This window comes from Hyperolius riggenbachi, chromosome 2 (genome assembly GCF_040937935.1).
Source record: "Hyperolius riggenbachi isolate aHypRig1 chromosome 2, aHypRig1.pri, whole genome shotgun sequence".
Classification (NCBI taxonomy): Eukaryota; Metazoa; Chordata; class Amphibia; order Anura; family Hyperoliidae; genus Hyperolius; species Hyperolius riggenbachi.
The window spans coordinates 283,128,353-283,150,736 of NC_090647.1; the positions used below are offsets into that span (position 1 = coordinate 283,128,353).

A 22,384-nucleotide genomic window follows, 5' to 3' on the forward strand; every position below is an offset into this window, starting at 1 on the left:
CCTAATACAGGATCTCAATTGAGTAGTTCTATATGCATTGTAAATGGACACTTCCCATGACCATGTGCCAAACAATTGCAGTTACAGGACACTGTACACCAAGCAAATGTCCGGAAAATTGAAGTACCTTGGATCTATGTCCATATTTAAAGTGAAACTGAGGTGAGAGTGATATGGAGGCTGCCATATTTATTTCCTTTTAAACAATACCAGTTTCCTGGCAGCCCTGCTGATCTATTTGGTTGCAGGAGTGTCTGAATTACACCAGAAACAAGTATTCAGCTAATCCAGTCAGTTCTGACAATATTGTCAGAAACATCTGATCTGCATAGGCTTGTTCAGGGTCTATGGCTAAACAAGTATTAGAGGAAGAGGCTCAGCAGGACAGCCAGGCAACTGGTAGTGCTTAAAAGGAAATAAATATGGCAACCTCTACAATTGGTTTGCAAAAGTATTTGGCCCCCTTGAAGTTTTCCACATTTTGTCATATTACTGCCACAAACATGAATCAATTTTATTGGAATTCCATGTGAGAGACCAATACAAAAGTGGTGTACACATGAGAAGTGGAACGAAAATCATACACAATTCCAAACATTTTTTACAAATAAATGACTGCAAAGTGGGGTGTGCGTAATTATTCAGCCCCCTTTGGTCTGAGTGCAGTCAGTTGTCCATAGACATTGCCTGATGAGTGCTAAAGACTAAATAGAGTGCACCTGAGTGTAATCTAATGTCAGTACAAATACAGCTGCTCTGTGACGGCCTCAGAGGTCATCTAAGAGGATATTGGGAGCAACAACACCGTGAAGTCCAAAGAACACACCAGACAGGTCAGGGATAAAGTTATTGAGAAATTTAAAGCAGGCTTAGGCTACAAAAAGATTTCCAAAGCCTTGAAAATCCCACGGAGCACTGTTCAAACGATCATTCAGAAATGGAAGGAGTATGGCACAACTGTAAACGTACCAAGACAAGGCCATCCACCTAAACTCACAGGCCGAACAAGGAGAGCGCTGATCAGAAATGCAGTCAAGAGGCCTATGGTGACTCTGGAAGAGCTGCAGAGATCTACAGCTCAGGTGGGGGAATCTGTCCATAGGACAGCTATTAGTCGTGCACTGCACAAAGTTGGCCTTTATGGAAGAGTGGCAAGAAGAAAGCCATTGTTAACAGAAAAGTCCCATTTGCAGATTGCCACAAGCCATGTGGGGGACACAGCAGACATGTGGAAGAAGGTGCTCTGGTCAGATGAGACCAAAATGGAACTTTTTGGCCAAAATGAAAAATGCTATGTGTGGCGGAAAACTAACACTGCACATCACTCTGAACACACCATCCCCACTGTCAAATATGGTGGTGGCAGCATTATACTCTGGGGGTGCTTCTCTTCAGCAGGGACAGGGAAGCTGGTCAGAGGTGATGGGAAAATGGATGGAGCCAAATACAGGGCAATCTTGGAAGAAAACCTCTTGGAGTCTGCAAAAGACTTAAGACTGGGGCAGAGGTTCACCTCCCAGCAGGACAACAACCCTAAACATAAAGCCAGGGCAACAATGGAATGGTTTAAAACAAAACATATCTATGTGTTAGAATGGCCCAAAGTCCAGATCTAAATCCAATCAAGAATCTGTGGCAAGATCTGAAAACTGCTGTTCACAAACGCGCTCCATCTAATCTGACTGAGCTGGAGCTGTTTTTGCAAAGAATGGGCAGGGATTTCAGTCTCTAGATGTGCAAAGCTGGTAGAGACATTCCCTAAAAGAATGGCAGCTGTAATTGCAGCAAAAGGTGGTTCTACAAAGTATTGACTCAGGGGGCTGAATAATTATGCACACCCCACTTTGCAATTATTTTATTTTTTAAATGTTTGGAATCATGTATGATTTTCGATCCACTTTTCACGTGTACACCATTTTGTATTGGTCTTTCACAGGGAATTCTAATAAAATTGATTCATGTTTGTGGCAGGAATATGACAAAATGTGGAAAACTTCAAGGGGCCCGAAGACTTTTGCAAACCACCGATTTCCCTCTCACCTCGTGTTCACTTTAAGATGCCTACTGATAAAGTGTTCAATGTTCATTGAATGGACCCTGTACTGCCACTCGAGTGATTGATCTACATTCCTGGGTAATGAATCAGAAATCCACTAAAAGCGTCCAAATGTAGAAGGGGAATACTAGGAAGACACACTTGCACCCTGAGGAAACGCCCAAGGTGCATGAAACGCGTAGGTGGGCCAAGCACTACACAACCATCCAGCTCTACCCACCCTTCTATGCGCACCCACAACTTCACCGACATGTGGGAAGTGGTACGTGAGACGCCCATGATTGCATACCCTGACTGAGAGCCAGCTTAGCACAGGCATAATCTATAGGAGAGGGCACTCTCTGGAAAAAGCCATCACTGACTTGCCAGCGGTTAAAAGCCGCCATACTGCATACATCTAAAGGGGTTTGCCAAAAGCAAAATTGCTGGGCTCCGGAGGTAGTGAGTGACAATGGCTGTGAGTTATATTTTGGAGCTATGTGCAGCTGCTTTGGCTCCTGTGCAGTCTGTGACAGGCTGAGAGCGGACTGACTGTATGCACAGCTGGTTCTAATAAAAATGGGACCCCCCAGGCAAAATATATTGCGGGGCAACCCTGAAATACACTCCCAAACTAGAAAGCGGCATGAGGGGCCATTTGTTGCAGCCTAATTTCCCCGAGGGCCTGAGCCAGCAGCTGCCCCCTCTTCCCCAACCACCCTCCAACTTAACCAGGGGCGCCTCTAGCCTTCTTGTCACTCCAGGCAAGAAATCCTGTGCCCCCCCCCCCCCCATAAAAAATAAAACAAAAATCATATACATTATAGAACACTTCACACATGATATAAGCCATCAGAGAGGGATAACTATGAAATGGGGCCCTAGGCAAGATAACACTTTGCCCTCCACTGATGGTCACCTGGCTTATTTAGTTAGATTTGGTGGGGGCTAGCAACCACCAGGCCCCTAAACTCTCTCTAGACCCTAGGCAGCTGCCTAAGTTTGCCTTGTGGATGATCAGCATTGTATGCCATACAGCACATGCTGCCAGTATGCACCTCAAATAAATACAGCATCCACACTACAAGTTCCAATGGCAGTCACATTGCAAGATTGGATTATCAAGCAAGACTTTCTTACTTTCAAAATAATTTTTCACAAACATCATGAGATATGCAAATATGTTACCACCTGTTAGGGTATGACTGGAGTGGGTATATCATGACATTGAAGGGCTGATATGATAAAGTGGTTTAAGGCCCAGTGCACACCGAGCGGTTTTAGCAGCGATCCGCCAACCGCATCTGTCTGTGAAAACGCTTGGCTAATGTATTTCAATGGGATGGTGCACACCAGCGGTTTGAGGTTTTTAGCAAACTGCAAACGTGCCTCCTGCTGCACATTTGCGGTTTGCAGAAGCGATTCTGCCTCAATATAAAGTATAGGAAAAATGCAAACCGCTCTGAAAAATGCTAGATCAGAGCGGTTTTCCAGGCGTTTTTGTTACAGAAGCTGTTCAGTAACAGCTTTTACTGTAACAGTATTTGTAATCTGCTTCACAAAAATGCTCGGCATGTTTAGAAAATGTCTCTAAACATGCCTAGAATCGCTCTGAAATCTGCTCCAAAAACCGCTAGCGTTTTGAGGATCTGCTAGCGGTTTTGGTGTGCACTGGGCCTAATAGTTTGATTCATAATCCATTCTGGAGATAAGCACAGTGTGTTTGTAGTGTAAGTGATACAAGAGAAGAGAAGTAGAATGGAGGGAGGAAGGGTAGTAGAGGGTCAGAATTGATGACATGGATGAGCAGATATCTATGAGTAGAATAGAGGCTCAGTGGGTAGCACTACTGCATTTTAGTGCTGAGTCCTAGGCTTGAACATTGGCCAGGGCAAAAATCTGCATGGAGTTTCTGTCTTCAGACACTTCAGACATTTCCTGCATCCTAAAAAACATACGAATAAGTCAACTGGTTTACCCCAAAACAATCCTATATTGAAAATATTAGACTATAAGTGTGGTAGGGATTAGATTGTGAGCTCCTCTGAGGAGAGTCAGTGACATGATTACGTACTCTGTAAAGTGCTGCAGGAGATGTCAGTGCTATATAAATACATAATAATAATATGGTAGGACATTATACTATAACTGTGGTAGGGATTAGATTGTGAGCTCCTCTGAGGACAGTCAGTGACATGACTATGTACTCTGTAATGTGCTGCAGAATATGTCAGTGCTATATGAATGCATAATAATAATATGGTAGGACAATAGACTATGACTATGGTTGGATTAGATTGTGAGCTCCTCTGGGGACAGTCAGTGACATGACTATGTACTCTGTAAAGTACTGCAGAATATGTCAGTGCTATATAAATACATGATAATATAATATGGTCGGACATTACAGTTTGACTATGGTAGGGATTAAATTGTAAGCTCCAGTGAGCAGTCAGTGACATGACTATGTACTCTGTAAAGTGCTGAAGATGTCAGTGCTACATAAATACACAATAATAGTTCCAAATGCTACTGGCTCCCCTGAAGAGTGCTTAGACTAGTGTACATAGTTGTGCACATTGTTCCCCAAGTAGCAGTTGTTTGGTCAGAGAGACAGTGGGAGAGGGAGCATGAGCAGAGGGTGAGGGCGAGCAAAGTTAAGCTCCACACTCACCACAGTGACTGCAACAACACAGGAAGATGGATCCAGCGAGGTGTCCCCTCATGACAAGCATCCAGCGATTCATCTTGCTGCCAGCGGGTATGCGAGATGTCACGTGACATTACAGGACCGGCGCGAACGAGAAGTCAAGCGACCGCAGTACTTTACGGGGGTGTCGTCAAGGATCTTATAGATCCAATCCTCAGTGACGGTCACTTTTCACCACACAACGATAAGCGATGTCACAACATCGTGTAAATGACTACTTGTCGCTCAAAAAAAAAATTCATGGGCATCAGGAAAATCGTTGGAAAAATCGTGAGGTGGTACATAGCATTAGAGAGAGGGCAAACAGACAGCATTATTGGAAATACATTATTATGCCAGCTTCAATTATAAGTAGTGATGGATGTAATTACACACATTGCTTACATGTCCATTATCATTGTTTGAGCTTTAGATGCTGCCCTCCTATTCACTCTCTCACAATGAAAGACAAAACCTGCAACCCCCACTGTGTCCATTACACACTTCAAACACTGTCCTTGTGAATTCAGGGAGAAGTGCAGGCTGTGTCCCAGAGGGGGAGAGCATCAGATGATCCTACCACTCCATAGCTAGTCATGGCGATCCTCCTGACATCTAGACATGCCAGACGTTCATTCTAGCAGAGCACACAGGGTTGTCTGCAGAGTTTACTGTTTGTTTGTTTGTTTGTTTGTCTCGCTCGCTCTGCAGACTCAGTAACATTTGGGGGTAGGGCGCTGTCACCTCTGTACACTGAATAGTGAGGGACTGTCTCAAATCTTTCTATGAATCCTTATTAGATGCATTCCTAAAAACACTTGTGGGAGTAGAAAACTTTCACTACATACCCTTAAATGTCAGTCAGTCAGTCAGGCTCAGGGTGGACTCATGGAGGGGCAGAGAACAGCTATAAACCAGACACCTTCTTCTTAGGGAGTATCTATAAATCTGAACTCTGAATGATTCTTTATTAGTGACTTAGCAGAAGGCTATTTGTGAAAAGAGCAGAGTAACCAAGCAGCTCAGGGTGACCCAAGCTACTAGGAATATATAGGGGGCTAAAAGGAACCAAAATGCCCTCATACTAAAAAAGCAAAGCTTGGTGTAATTTGCCTTCTTAAAACAGAAGGAAATCTATTTCTCTCCAGTCCCTTACAACTGTCTTTCAGGACAGGAATTTTTATTTCCCCTTGGACTGACAGTAATTTATTGCGCCTTCTGCCGCTCCAAGCCGCTGCCTGGGTGGTCAGTAGGTTAAGGCGCCCCTGAACTTCACTGTGCTCCCTGGGGCCCTGCAATGTCTTTGGCAGAGTAGCTTCTCACCTGTTCTGGTGGGCACGCTCCTCTGAGTTCGTGACTCCATGCTCCTTAACTTTATCCTCACAGGGGCGCCTCTCCTTCCTGACTCTGGAACACATTACTACGTTAGATTATGCCTCAGGTCACAGAGATATTCTGCCTGAGGTGGATGAAGACATGAGTGCCTGGAGCCACAGACTGAGAGGTGTGTGCCCACTGGGACAGGTGAGACACTTCTCTCCCGAAGGCTCCGTGGGAGCCCTAGGGGGCAACAGGTAAGTTTGGTGGGGGTTGGGGACGAGAGGGCCCCCACAAGCTCTGGGGCAATTGCTCTTTTTGCCTCCATGATAGTGACTGCCCTGACTATATGACTTCTGTTAGAGCTTTATGGACTGCTTGCTGGCTGGCTGCTTGCCTTGCTTTAACACTTGCTCATGCTCTCTGCATACGACCCAACCTAGATAACATAGCTGGGTGCTAGAAGACCATGTTGATATGAACTGAAACTTTGGTGTACAGCATGCAATGCATATAGGCCTACTCATTTGAGATCCTGTATTAGGCTGGCTGCAGATTGGATGTGAGTGGTAACTGAATATGTGCAGTGCTGGCCGGCTAAGTGTATTTAGAGTTCCGCTGTTCCCTTGTTTTTAACATGTCACCCTTTTCATTACACTAAATAATGTTCTCTGCATTTACACTTTAAACATGGTTATCAAACTTATTTATAACATTTACTATAAGGTTGTGTAGTAGCAGATGTGATATAGACAAAGACAGAGTGTTATTATACAGAGCCTCTAGCAAAGTGGCCATCTACAAAAAAATGCCCTACCCTTCTCAATGAGAGTACTCTAGAGACATCTCATGGGAAGCCAAAATCTACAGTCTGCTAAACTGGAACATGGCTTAGGGGTATGATGTTCACTAATCAAATTTAATGATCTGTGTGCAGACAAGACAAACAAAAACCACGAGAAGGTCAAATCAGTTAAGGTTTGCTTTAACCTCATCTGTAATAATTACTACATTACTACAAACATAAATCCTTGATCTATTTAAATAACAGCTTAAGTTACTCAAAATTACTATAAAAAAGGGGGATAAGCCCGCTACCATGCTCGCCAGAAAACTTAGCCAGAGCTTAAGGGAACCTTAACTGAGAGGGTTATGGATGTATCCTCTTAAACAATACCAGTTGCTTGTCAGTCCTGCTGATCTATTTGGCTGCAGTAGTGGCTGAATCACACACCTGAAACAAGCATGCAGCTAATCCAGTCTGACTTCAGTCAGAGCACCTGATCTGCATGCTTGTTCATGGGCTGTGGCTAAAAGTATTAGAGGCACAGGATCAGCAGGAGAGTCAGGCAACTAATAATCTTTTAAAAGGAAAAATGCACATCCTTCTCAGTTTAGGTCCCCTTTAACCCTGAATAGACCACCCCATTAGGAGCAAGAGTGGCCCCATGATTCATAATCCTCTTAAAATTATTCAGGAGTTTTAGGCATACTATACCTCTTTGTACGATGGCACCACCACTGACCACTCTAAGGTAAAGAATATTTGAATAATATGCCAATCCCCTCACTTTCTCCACTTCTAAGTAATAAATTAAATTCCCCAATCTCCCTGAAGGGGGTCCTATTGATCATCAAGCAACTTAAAGCTTCTAAGGCCCCAGGTCCGGATGGGTTCACTGCCGCTTATTATAAGGCATTCAAGCACATTTTGGCCTCAAAACTTTTTCATAAACTCCATAAAGGAGAAGAGGACCTGCCTTTGGAAATGACTCGAGCTACTATTGTTGGTCTTTCAAAGCCTGGCAGGGATGCGGCTGAAGTCACTATTTACTGCCCTATTTCCCTTATAATTATTGATAACAAAATATTTTCAAAAATTCTTGCTAATAGATTGAACCCTTTGCTTCCTAGTGTTATCCATCCAGACCAGACGGGATTCGTTGTTGGACGCCAGACAACTGATGAATGTTAGGAGGGTGATGGGACTCATAGCCAGCATGAAACAATGTCGAGCACCTTCTCTGCTCCTTTCCCTGGATGCGGAGAAGGCGTTCAACAGGGTGGACTGGAGATTTATGAGGCTGATGTTAGAGATTTGGGATTAGAGGCGATTTTCTGAACGGAATAAGAGGTTTGTATACAACTCCCTCTGCTTCAGTGTGCAATACGGAGATTACCTCCTCGACCTTCCCAATAAAGAATGGGACCAGACAGGGGTGCCTGCCGCCCCCCCCCCCCCCCTTATTTGCTCTATGTATTGAGCCTTTGGCAATAAAGGTCCATCAGTCTCCAGATATCTCAGGTAAATCTGTTGGTGGCCTTGATTTCAAAACAGCATTGTTTGCAGACAACACAATCTTCTCCATAAGCAACCCTGGGGTATCCTTACCTAACCTATTTCAGGAAATTTACACTTTTTGTAAATATTCAGGTCTTAAGATTAATAATACCAAGTCTGAGGCCATTCCCTTTGGCATGTCTGATCTACAGCAGGCCTCTCCGTCTCAGTTTTGGTTTCAGGTTTCGCATCTCCGGTATGAAGTATCTTGGGGTGACGCTGTCCAATGATTTGTATGATTTATACAAGCTGAACTATGCCTCATATGTTCAAAAAATTACATAGGTTGTTGGGCGATAGGCAGCAGTTCCGCATCACTCTTCTTGGATGCATTCATGCCATCAAATTGACGCTGCTGCCCAAGATCTTGTAATGTTTCAAAGCTCTCCCTATACAAATCGTTCGGAGAGATGTGGACATGCTGCAGATGTGATAAACTATCTGGAATGGTAGGAGACCAAGGATCAAGTATCAACATTTGGCTTGTCTCAGGGAGGTTTGGGAGCCCCCAGTGTTCTACACTATTTTTATGCAGCTAGACTTTCCCAATTGCTACATTGGTCCTCGCCCGGTGGTGCAGTTCGCTGGGTTGAATTGGAGTAAGAATTTATTTCTCCTTTTCCTTTAAAACATCTCCTTTGGACCCCGCGCCCTGTGCTGGGAGTTGAAGCCACTGTTTTTTCCGATCTCTGAATCCATAGCAATAATGAATTTTAGCTAAGAGGTTGGACTCCCTGCTCTCCACTTCAAGTATGGAGTCCCTCTTCTTTAATAGGGACTTCCCTCCCTAGGTTGGTAATGCTGCTTGGGATGTTTGGCAGCTACATTTGACTACTTTTTGATAATGTTTGAGGTTTAACACTTCATGACTTATTTTGTTCATAAGGTCTGTACTTCACCTTCATCATGTATTGTATTATGTTATCTTTGTTCTCATGTTTTATGCTGGAACAAAAATCAGTTTCTGCTAGAAATGTAACACCCCCCCCCCCCCCCCCCCCCCAAAAAATAAATCACAATTTGAAAAATTCAATAGAAAAAGTACATTGGGGTGGAAAAAAAAAAACTGCTAAAGTTGCTGACGACAGTTCAAGGTAAGAAATAAATGCAATAGCAGAACTGAGCACAGCAAAGTGCATTAACTACGTTTTAAAGAGACACATGTTTGAAGAAAGGCGTTTCTGGAGTTGTAGTCCATACTCTTCACAGGTACAAAGAAATAGGCAGTATTGGGGACCACAAAGGCAGGGGTGGGCAGAGGAAACTCAGTGAAGCAGATGACAGACACAATGGGCTCTATTCACAAAACTTCTCATAAATGACTTCTCACCTATTTGATAAAATAACCTTTCAGCACATTTACAAGCAAAATAAACACTCAAAAGTCAGGGCTGGATTTACCATAAGGCAATGTAGCCACGTGCCTACAAGCGCCTGATGATGGAAAGGCAGCTCATTCCTCTCCCCAAGTGTCTCCCTCCCTCCTGCCCTACCAATGCAGTGTCCTGAGCAGAGTGTAAATGAGAGGTTACTCACCCAGGTCTCTGCATTCCACTGACCCTTCAGTCAGGGGCACCTCTAGCTACTTAATACTGAGGATAGCTCAGGCTACCTAATACTATGGGGCTCCTGTAGCTACCTATGACAGGCAAGTGAACTAAAGGAGGAGAAGTGACAGCTGAGCCAACCAGTACACTTTTAGGTAAATGGAGGGCAATGTCTAGGGGGCCAGGACTTCTGTGCATATAGGCTCCTGTGATGTAAATCTGGGCCTGCTCAAAGTAAGTTGCTCCTGATTAACTTAATTTCAATATTACCTCAATTATATTATATTTTTGCACTTTGGGAGCTTAAAAAGTAACAGATAACGTGAAAACAGAGGAAAACAGGTGAAAAAGCTTTGTGAATCATGCCCAATGTGCTGACCTGGGAAGGTGTTGAAACTAAAACAAAAAATACATGAAAAAGCAGGGATGCCACAGTGGTTGACCTTCAATAAACCGAACGGATTAAAGTGTAAAAATACACATACAAATTCTGGGTTGCTGTAGAAGGCAACAAGTTCCTTTTTATAAAGGGAACATTTAAGACAATCCCCTATTGAACCCTTAAAAGGTCTGATCCATTCACTGACATGGAAGGGTGACATTTTTCACCAATGAATCCCAGTGGGGATCTAGTAAAGGTCAAATGGCCTTCATAAAGAGGCAACTAAAATTATATATAATTAAAAAGTTATGCCTGATCTCCCACATTCAATCTAAACGTCGCACCTGGTCTAAACTGCGTTTGTCTGTTGTGGGTAAAATGTAATTAAAATGGTCCCGCTACCCAAAGTGCTATATGTCCTTCACCAAAGCCATGTTTATATCCCCATGAAAATTTTTAAGCAAATGCGCTCTGTGCTTCTTAGCTGTATATATGCAAGAGCAAATTCTCCTAGTTAATTAACCCTACTAGCCTGGGAGGTCTAGCCTTAGCATCACTGCAACATAACTATAATGCAGCTCAGGCACAACATATAGCCTCCTGGTTTACCACAGGGAGCCTATACAATCCAGAAGCACTTGGATAGGATATAGACTCCCTAAGGGCCCGTTTGTACTATACGTGGTGCAATTGGTGCACCACATGCAAACTGCAGTAAATGTTAGTCAATGGGAGCATTTCCATTGATGCAAACTTCCGGTCGCAATAAAACGCAGTGCGACTAAATTTATGGATAGCATGCTGCAGTTTTCCGCAGTTCACATGCAGGTCCCATAGGGATTGTATTGAGCCGCACCATGATGTGACTGGAAGTACATGCGGGTGTATGCTGTGATCGCACAACGGCAATGCGGCCAGTGGAAACAGGCCCTAAGAGAAAATGTACTCATGGATCTGATGTGCCTACACATCCCTGCTCAAAAGCTTCCGAATACCATCTTAACATAGGCTCTGCTAGTTCAGATTAAAAAAAAAAAAAAAAAAGTGTACACTGGCGACTGCAGGTCATTTTCTGCCAGCCACGGCCTTTGGTTAAGCAGTGCCTATTCAAGTGAATAGGAGCACCTGTTCCGTACTCTTACCATCACTTGCTTGAACACCGCATTAAAACCCTTTGATTCAGCTCCTGCCCCCCCCCCCCCTTCTTCATTTTCAAAAGACGTTGAATTCTTACCACCCACCACCACTTTGAAATATGTGCATCACTCTTCCCATTAATCATGCAGCACCCGGGCTCTTCCTTTAGAAGGGCTGCCAGAATATTCAGTGGCTTGACCCTGTGTGTGCTGCAGAGCTCTGATCTCTGTTCCTGCTCTCTGTCTTGAACTTTCTATGCTGCCATCACTTTGGTTTGACATTTGTATGTGACTTGATCTTTCCTTCTGAATCTGCAGTGTTCTGTTGTAAATGTTTGTGTATATTATTTTTGTTTTCTAGTTAAGTGTGTGGAATTGCTGAGATATGTTGTTCACGTGTTCTTTAAATTGAGTATAGTGTAGTATTCACAAACATTTTCACAGGATGGTGTTCTCTTCTCCTTCTCAGCATTTGCTGCAGAGTGGTCGTCTTCTGGTTTCCAGTCACTGAGTTGACTATGAATTCCTCTGTATACCAAAGTATTATTCCAGAGTCAAATATAAGGCCATCTGTGTGACAGCTAAGGCTCAGCAGAAACTGGGTCATGCAACATGACAATGATCCCTAACAAACCTGCAAATCTACAGCACAATGGCAGGAACTGATGGCACCAGAAAATACATTTTTGCTCAAAATAAGTTTTGGCCTATTGTGTGTGGCTTGTATTCCGGTAAAGGAGGTAAAGCAACAGTTGAGGTCCCACTATAATAGAGTGACCAGGCATGCAATGATTCAGGTAAGCAGCAGTTATTACTGGCACTCAGAAGGAGCAATCGACCTTGAGAACACAGCACCTGAAGGATTCCTCCTGAGTGCCAGCCATGATTTCTGCTTACCTGAATCTCATCACTCAGTATGTCTGGTCCCACGAATAGTTGGTTTACAGGTGGTCACGTATACCGTATTAGCCGAGAACTGTTCTTATAAGGTAAAAATCATTTATACCAAGAATGATACTGTGGGAGCTTGTTTTTGTTTGAGCATGACTTACTGAGAAGTATTCTTAAAGTGGACCTCAACTGTAAATTCCAAAGGGAAACCGCACCAGAATGATTTCTCTTCACCTCTCCTCTCTGAGATAGGCTGGCTCCGTAGCACAAGCAGAAGTTGAGTACCTCTCAGGCCACACTATAAAGGCACCTCCAACCCACAGATGACTATCTCTTTGCAAAGACAGAGGTACAGATTAACCAGTAAGCTCATGGTGAACCAGAACTCATTGCAGTATGTACCATTTGCAAAGACAGAAAACTGCCATGGCAGTTTTTCAGAAAAGGGGCATGGCGAGCTAACAAAACATGTATTTGATGGGACAAGTGTTCAGTTTTTAGACATTTTTTCCTGCTACTTTCTGCTGCCTGTGGTGACAGTGTGCGTTTTATTTTTACACTGGCGATCCGCTTTAAAGCATAGCTGAAGCAAGATATGCAAGAATATGGAGGCTGACATTTATTTCCTTCTAAACAATGCCTGGCTGTTCTACAGATCCTCTGCCTTAAAAATGTTTTGCCATAGACCCTAAACAAGCATTCAGATAAAGCACTCTGACCCAAGTAGCTGCATGCTTGTTCCAGATGAGTGAGTGAGTGAGTGAGTGAGTGAGTGAGTGAGTGAGTGAGTGAGTGAGTGAGTGAGTGAGTGAGAGAGGTTCAGACTTGTGAATATAATGCATTTTAAACCATCAGCAAACAAATACTTAAAATAATTTTGATAGTACTTTTTCACCTACTTTTTGGTACTTTTTCCTTAGAAAATTGCTAAAACGTTTTTATAAATCAAAGATGAAAAATGATCTCCTAGGAGAAAACCTAGGAGAAAAAATGAATTGAATAAGGGCCAAAGAGAGAAGGAACGTGAAAATGATGGCTCAGAAAAATAGATCTGTAGTCAGAAGTTTATCTGCTTACTATAGAAATCCAATCACTAAACAAACCAATTTGCATATGTTACAACTGTGACCTGTACTCATTGCAGGAAACACAAAATAGGTGGCGATATGCCTCAATAAGTAAATCACAGGAATTTAAAAACATAACTTTCAATGACTGTGTTAAAATCTCCAGAGAATTCAATATATCTATAAGACTACACATATCGGTACACAGTACAGGTGATCACTGAGCAAATGTGTAATTGTGGGTATTGACCAATGGTGTGCAAAAAATTAAGGCCAATATTCCCCAGGACACACCGGAGGACGGACGCCGACACTTGTGCTGATGAGGGTATGCATTGAATCCCTTCAGGTGTGCCAGGCACGCCTATGGGAATTCCGACGCTGTATGCAGAAAAATGCATCCGGTCCTACTTTTCCCCGCACACGAATTTGGAAGCAGCTCATTAATTACTTGTCCAAATTTGCGTGCAGAAAAACACTGCAAATCGCAGCCTGTAAATGAGACCCAATAGTTGGTGTAGACGGATGACTGCCAGTGATTGTCCTTGGCGGTTAATGCTAGCGATCCACCACATGGTAACTGAGATAAATGGTAGCATTCATCTCACAATATTTACTGTTAATTGCCATAGTTTGGTCAAGAGCAACAGTCAATCAAGTTAACCCAGATGCGGCGGGCAGCAGCGGAGTCAATTGCATTCACAGTTACATTGAACTCCACTAGGGTTCTAACACAGTGACAAAGGTCAGGAGCCGCTGTTAATCAGCTAATCGGTACAATGGACAGTATACACTACTGTAAATTGTTTTGTCTGTATTTGGATGTTGGATCCACAAGATAAGTGTGTTGCTGGGTTTTAAAACAAAACAAAACACAATACACACATACAAACACACAAACACACTACAGGCATTGAATCTTTGTTAAAGATCCTCCTGAGGATCCAGCAGTTAAAGAGGACCTAAGGTGAAGAATACATCATAGCCAAATTTACTCTTTGTACCGTAACATAAGATTGGACGAGTAAATAGCTCATCTGTTTGCCGGGAAATGGGCATTCTTCTTAGACCCCACACCTAGTCTGCAAAAACCAGTGTGGCACAAGTCTGGAGCTCTGTGGCCATTGATCTCCAGACTTCTTTGGCGCGGCTCTGAGCAAAACCTACCATGGCAGTGGGGTGGAGTGAGAGTTTAAAAATAATAATGTCGGCAAACAGGAGAGTTATTTACCAATTCAATCGCCGATCCAAATTAGGGAACGATGAGATAATTATAGCAGGGCTGTGGAGTCGGAACAATTTTGGGCACCCGGAGTCGGAGTCGTGGTTTCATAAACTGAGGAGTCGGAGTCGGGTGATTTTTGTACAAAATCCACAGCCCTGTTAAATATTAGACTAAGGAGTCGGAGTCAAGGAGTCGGGGCCATTTTGGTTACCCGGAGTCGTGGTTTCATAAACTGAGGAATTGGAGTCGGAAGATTTTTGTACCGACTTCACAGCCCTGAATTATAGCATAAAGCACACTACAGCCTTGGTAGTCTTTAACAGCTCTTTAGAACACTGTTTTATTATTAATATCTAGACATTTTAAAGACAGTACACACCTTCAGGCAACACCTGCACATTATGGGGTCCAGATAATTAAAGGTCCCCATGTTATGTTGGCCTAAGTTCTTTCTCTGCTTTGCCCCATTTGTGGATAAAACTTAAAACAAAGACAGCTGAAGGAGCTCTCATCCTCCTGCATGTGGGGTCCATGCTCATTGAAAGGCATGAGTGGTCCTTCCAAAACAAGCATGCCCAGAATGCTTCTGACTATATGACTGCTGTGAAGCAAGGCCCCGTTCACACTTGCGTTTCTGTGCCAAACGGACCGGATGACCGGACCGAATAGATTAGCCATACTGTTGTAAGCACAAACTCTTGTATAAAAAAAAATAAAAAATTATATATATATATATATATATATATATATATATATATATATATATATATATATATATATATATATATATATATATATATATATATATTTATGTGACGGGGTTTCTAGGTTAAATTTCATAGTTCCTGCAGCCACTGAGCTCTGTGTGTAAGGCACAAGTAGGAAATATTTTGTCTAAATAACAATGCGGTGCTTACAGATTGAACAGAATATTGCACTATCATGCAAGATGGCATCTTCCAGGGCTAGATGAAAAGAGAGGAAAGGCAGGATTAGGCTCTTTACTGATGAAATTACTTTTGATCAAATGTAGGTTGTAGAACTATTAGTCTATTAGTTAAAAGTTTTGGGAAACAAGTTTTTAATTGTACATTTTCCAGATCGTGGTTACACTTTTATTTCAGACAAACAACTGTGACACTACAGCAACAGAAAGTTTCTGTCACATGCCATAGTTGTTAAAAGCTGTCTTGTATAACATTAGTAGCCTCTTAAGGCCCATACCCAGTGCATGGTTTTTCCAACGACCGGTGTTTTTTTGCGCAATTACACAAATGAAGTTTGCAACAAGCAGCGATAATGACCGTTACGGCATATTGGATCTGTAAGATCCCCGACGACCCCTGTGCAAACTGCCGAGATAGTTTTAACCCTTGTTCACACCCCATGACATTGCGTAGATCCGCCGTAGGAATATAGATCGGGGAACACACGTCAGGGCACATTGCTGTGATCCATCTTCCTTCATAGTCAGGTAAGAATTCAGCATTAGAAGCTGTAACTACTATATAGTAGTAACAGCAGCAGCAACTCTGCCGCATGTTATATCAGAATCATTTTATTTTGCCAAGCGAGACTGGGTCGTGCATGGAACTGGACTTGGGACATACAGGTCTTAAAGGTAACCTAAACAGAGGGATATGGAGGTTTCCTTTTAAACAATACCAGTTGCCCGACTTTCCTACTAATCTCTTTAGCTGCAGTAGTGGCTCAATCACACACCTGAAACAAGCATGCAGCTAATCCAGTCTGACTTCAGTCAGAGCACCTGATCTCCATGCTTGTTCAGGGGCTGTGGCTAAAAGTATTAAGGCCCATACACGCGGGGTACGGCCGTCGCCGCAACCACGTGGCACCATCGAACGAACAGTCGCCCGTCGGAGCTGTCGCCAGGCGATTGACATGTTCAATCGCCGGCTACAGCTGTCGCCGTAACTTCGCCGGAACTGTCGCTAGTCCCGCGTGAGTACGCGGGCTAGCGACAGGAGACCTACGCGAGTGAATGGAGCATCCGGCCGGGGGATGCTCCATTCACAAACAGCTTCTGCCGCGTCTTTGCCTTTCTGGCGAGACGTGTGGACAGCTGTCGCTCCCTGTTTCGCGTGCGCGCATGCAACGGGGGACAATTGTCCCCCGTGAGTATGTCGCTTTAGAGGCAGAGGATCAGCAAGACTGCTAGGCAACTGGTATTATTCTAAAAGGAAAAATCCATATCCTTCTCAGTTTAGGTTCCCTTTAACCACTTAAGGACTCAGTCATAAAACCCCTTAAGGACCAGAGCCTTTTTTTCCCATTCAGACCACTGCAGCTTTAACGGTTTATTGCTCGGTCATACAACCTACCACCTAAATGAATTTTACCTCCTTTTCTTGTCACTAATACAGCTTTCTTTTGGTGCCATTTGATTGCTGTATAGAAGATTTTATTTTTTGTCACAAGTTAGCGGAAATTGATTTTTATTGTTTTTTTTTCCACAAAGTGTCATTTTCCACCAACTTGTGACAAAAAATAAAAATCTTCTATGAACTCCCCATACACCTAACGGAATACCTTGGGGTGTCTTCTTTCTAAAATGGGGTCACTTGTGGGGTTCCTATACTGCCCTGGCATTTTAGGGGCCCTAAACCAGGAGGAGTAGTCTAGAAACCAAATGCCTCAAAATGACCTGTGAAATCCTAAAGGTACTCCTAGGACGGTAGGCCTCTTAGCGCACCTAGGCTGCAAAAAAGTGCCACACATGTGGTATCGCCGTACTCAGGAGTAGTATAATGTGTTTTGGGGCGTATTTCTACACATACCCATGCTGGGTGGGAGAAAGATCTCTGTAAATGACCATTTTTTTATTTATTTATTTTTTTTTAAACACACAATTGTCCATTTACAGAGATATTTCTCCCACCCAGCATGGGTATGTGTAAAAATACACCCCAAAACACATTATACTACTTCTGAGTACGGTGATACCACGTGACACTTTTTTGCAGCCTAGGTGTGCTAATGGGCCCAACGTCCTATTCACAGGTTATTTTGAGGCATTTGGTTTCTAGACTACTCCTCACGGTTTAGGGCCCCTAAAATGCCAGGGCAGTATAGGAACCCCACAAGTGACCCCATTTTAGAAAGAAGACACCCCAAGGTATTCCGTTAGGAGTATGGTGAGTTCATAGAAGATTTTGTTTTTTTGTCACAAGTTAGTGGAAAATGACACTTTGTGAAAAAAAAACAATAAAAAAATCAATTTCTGCTAACTTTTGACAAAAAATAAAATCTATGAACTTATCATACACCTAACGGAATACCTTGGGGTGTCTTCCTTCTAAAATGGGGTCACTTGTGGGGTTCCTATACTGCCCTGGCATTTTAGGGGTCTAAACCGTGAGTAGTCTGGAAACAAAATGCCTCAAAATGACTGTTCAGGGGTATAAGCATCTGCAAATTTTGATGACAGGTGGTCTATGAGGGGCCGAATTTTGTGGAACCGGTCATAAGCAGGGTGGCCTCTTAGATGACAGGTTGTATTGGCACTGAAGTGCAGGAAGCGCAGGATGTTCTCAAATCGTGACCTGGACATGGCAGCAGAGAACATGGGCATGTGATGTATTGGGTGCGTAGACCAATAAGACCGCAAAACATTCTTTTTGACTAGACCCATGTTAAGGAGAAGGCCCCAAAAAAATGTTACGTTCGGAAACTTGGAGTGGCTTCCACCGAAAAGGCTGGGCATGGTAGCTTCTTAGATTGGCGGTTGCGTATTGTGTGGCATAACGGTTGGTCTCAGCCACAATTAAGTCGTACCAACAGTGATCACTGCGATGGGGCGGGTGAGGGTTTGGCCGGGTGATCAGAAGCCCGCAGAGGGTAGATTAGGGCCTGATCTGATGGATAGGAGTGCTAGGGGGAGACAGGTGGTGACAGGAGGTGATTGATGGGTGTCTCAGGGGGTGATTAGAGGGGAGAATAGATGCAATCAATGCACTGGGGAGGTGATCGGAAGGGGGTCTGAGGGGGATCTGAGGGTTTGGCCAAGTGATCAGAAGCCCACACAGGGCAAATTGGGGCCTGATCTGATGGGTAGGTGTGCTAGGGGGTGACAGGTGGTTACAGGAGGTGATTGATGGGTGTCTCAGGCAGACTGTATAATACGCTTTGTATACATTACAAAGCGTATTATACGCTTGCATTGCGGCGATCGAGGGGTTAACAACCCGCCGGCGCTTCCGAACGGCCGGCGGGTTGACGTCGCGGGTGGGCAGAGCCTATTGCCGGCGGATGCGCGCGCATCACAGCGCGCGATCCCCGGCCAGCTAGAGTCCCAGGACCCGACGCCAATTGGAGTTACGTGGTCCTGGGCGTGCCACTTTGCTGCCGCACATTGGCTATGCGCGGTCGGCAAGTGGTAAAGGAGGAACTGTTGCGAAAATGTTAAAATTTAAAACACATACAAATAAGAAGTACATTTCTCCCAGAGTAAAATGAGGCATAAATGACTTCTCCTATGTTGCTGTCAATTACAGTAGGCAGTAGAAATCTGACATTACCGACAGGTTTTGGGCTAGTCCATCTCTTCATGGGGGATTCTCAGCATGGCCTTAATTCTTTATAAAGACATTCACCGAAAAAGATTTATATAAAGATGCTGGCCAGCCTCCCTGCTCACCGTACACTTTTTTTGGCAGTTGGATGGAGCAACTGCCATTCACTAAGTGCTTTTAAAAAATAAAGAAAACCCTGAGAACCCCGTATGAAGAGATGGACTAGCCCATAGCCCAATAAAGCCATGCAAAACACAAGGTAACTATCACCTACAGTATATTTACTAAAAAGCATGCATGCTTGGCTCAGCAGAGTTGCATGTTCTGTAATACAGATCAAGGATAAGACTGGATGTAGTACGTCTAGATGTAGTAGAGAGTACTACTGTCCAGTAAGCTGTCCTGCTTGCTTACTGGTGGTGCCTGGTAACACATTCGAATTCAGCACAGAAGGCCGCAGCACACCATGATGGAATAAAATCCAGACATGTTTTAGACACGCAGGTCTAATCATAGCTCCATCATGGTGTGCTGCTTTATTCCATCATGCTGTGCTGCAGACTCTTGTGGAACCTTAACCTGTCTGGTGTTCTAGCCCTTCCTCAAACCACTGCAAGTGAACTGGAGTTCTTGGCTAAAAAAACCAGGAGTTAGCTTACCTGGTAACGACATTTTAAGTAACACTCCAGGACAGGTACACATTGAGACTTGGCTCCTCCCAGGAACAGGAAATATCCCTCAGCCTCTCTATAAATTAAACATGGACCAAGGGTCAGGCAGTATATCATCAAGGAACAGGAACAATATACATTAACAAAACCCTACTATATTACATTAAAATACATATAATATAACATGTATATCATGCAATATATGATATATATGGGGGTGGGTACCCCCACCTGTCCTGGAGTGTTACTTAAAATGTCGTTACCAGGTAAGCTAACTCCTGGTTTTTCCAGTAACACTCCAGGACAGGTACACATTGAGATGATCAGCAAGAAATCAATCACCAACCTTAGGGTGGGCTAACTGCCTTTAAGACAGTTCTTCTGAAGCCTTGATCGGTCTCCGTTATCCGGTCCAATCGATAGTGCTTCCTGAAGGTTCCCAAACTCTTCCAGGTCGCAGCCTTGCAGATGTTCAGCGGTGAAGCACCTGCCCTGTAAGCCCACATTGTTGCGGCTGCCCTGGTGTAATGGGCCTTTAAGTTCCCTGGAGGATCCTTACCCATAATTTGTATGCCTCCAGAATACAATCTTTGATCCCTTTGGCAATTGTTTTTGTAGAGGTTTTTAATCCTTTGGATTTTCCTGCATCATTTATGAACAGTGATTCTGATTTTCTGAACTCTAACTTTCTCCAGGTAAGTTATAAGGTTATCTTTTTCTGATTTTGGATTAATACAGAAAGATGGCAATACGATCACCTGTGTTCTGTGGAACATGTCACCAACCTTTGGTAGGAATTCTGGGCTTGTCCGGAGAACTACTCGATCATTAAAGGAGGAACAATATGGTTCTTTGTATGAGAGAGCTTGGAGTTCACTAATGCGCCTAGCTGAAGTGATCGCTGCCAAAAATACTGTTTTAAGAGTACACATTTTTAATGAATCTTCATTAAACTCAGATGTCAATGCTTGCGACACTAAAGATAAATCCCATTTCGGGAATGGTTTAACCATAACTGGTCTCTTGATTTTACAAATCTGATTATAAAAAGGGTCTAAAGCTATCTTTTTATCCACACAAAAAAACTGATAGGGCAGAAATTTGGACCTTAATTGTACTTAAGGCCAACCTTTTTCCTACGCCCTCCTGCAGAAATTCTAAAATTGTAGCCATTTCTGTTAACTAAAAATTAGAGTTTTCTAACCACAAAATAAGAGTTTTCCAATCCTTTTGGTATATTAGACAAGTATTGTCTTTTCTACTTTTCAAGAGAGTATTAACTACTCTTGAGGACAATCCCTTGACTTCAAGCACTGCCCTTTCAGAAACTACGCTGTAAGTTTTCACTTTTCTAGGTTTACTACAGCCTGGTCTTGTACCTGTATCATGTTCTCTGACACTGGTATTTCCCATGGTTGGTCTATTAACATTGATAGGAGAAGCGGATACCCTGCCCTCTTGGGCCAGTTAGTAGCAATGAGAATCATGTGACAGTCTGATTCCATATCAGAGTCAGGCATCAATTGCTACAGGATTGTCCATTATATTAAGGGAATGTAACTGTTTGCACTTCCTGTTGGATTTGTTTGCGAATAAGTCCAGTTGGGCTGGCCCCATTTTCTCAATTATTTTGCATAAACTCTGATTCAGAGACCACTATGTGTTCGTTATCTGGAGTCTGCTTATCTGATCTGCCAGAACATTGAGCGACCCCTTCAGGTGCCCTGCTGTTAGTGATAGCAAGTTTTGGTCTGCTATGTCAAGGATCTCCAAGGTCAAAAATAATGACCTGGTTCCCCCCTTGCGATTCAGATATGCTACCACAGTTGCATTGTCTAATTGTACTTGAACATGACACGCTTTCAGAATATATAATGTGCTGATTAGTGCCATTTTTGCCGCCATCAGTTCCCTGAAGTTCGATGAGTGTTCCATCATTGACTGATTCCAGACACCGTGAACCTGAAAGGTGGCCACATGTGCCCCACATCCTGGCAATGTTCCTCTAGTTATTTTAATTTTTTTTTTTTTTTTTTTTTTTGGCCACTATCAGAAGATCGTCCAGGTAAGGTATTATGATAAGGCGTATTCTGTACATTGCAGCAATCAATTCTACCATAACATTAGTAATTTTGAAGCTGATGTTATGCCAAATGGGAGGCAGCAAAACTGAAAGTGCTGAACCCCTTTTTCCATTTGTACTGCAAATCTTAGGAACGCTTGCGATTTTAACTCGATTGGTATATGTCAATAAGCATCCTGAAGATCTATGCTTGCCATAAAGCCGTTTGGCATCAGAAGATTTCTTATTGAGTAAATCGACTCCATACGAAACTTTTCGTATTTTATGTATGGGTTGATTGGTTTTAAATTCTAAATGCAATAGTATTCTGTATTTTCCTTACGGCTTTTGGATCAGAAATACTTCTGAATAGAAGCTCTCGCCTCTCTGATCCACAGGCACCACTGATACCACTTTTCTATCTAGCATGTCTGTGATAATCTCTTGTAACATTTCCTGATGTTGAGGCAAAGTTAACTCTTTAGTGAA

At 43.2% G+C, this 22,384-nt stretch overlaps 1 protein-coding gene across 2 annotated transcripts in view; it reads right to left on the bottom strand.

Moving 5' to 3' along the window:
• Window positions 1–22,384, bottom strand: part of HPCA (hippocalcin) — an 82,906-nt gene that overhangs the window by 28,766 nt on the left and 31,756 nt on the right. Inside the window, exon 2 of one of the 2 annotated variants that reach the window (XM_068268843.1) lies at window positions 15,548–15,595. The exons of the other annotated variant lie outside the window; for it this stretch is intronic. Coding sequence (XP_068124944.1) covers window positions 15,548–15,586 — 39 coding nt within the window. The 5' untranslated portion in view covers window positions 15,587–15,595. The remainder of the gene's footprint in view (window positions 1–15,547; window positions 15,596–22,384) is intronic. 2 annotated transcript variants of the gene reach the window in all.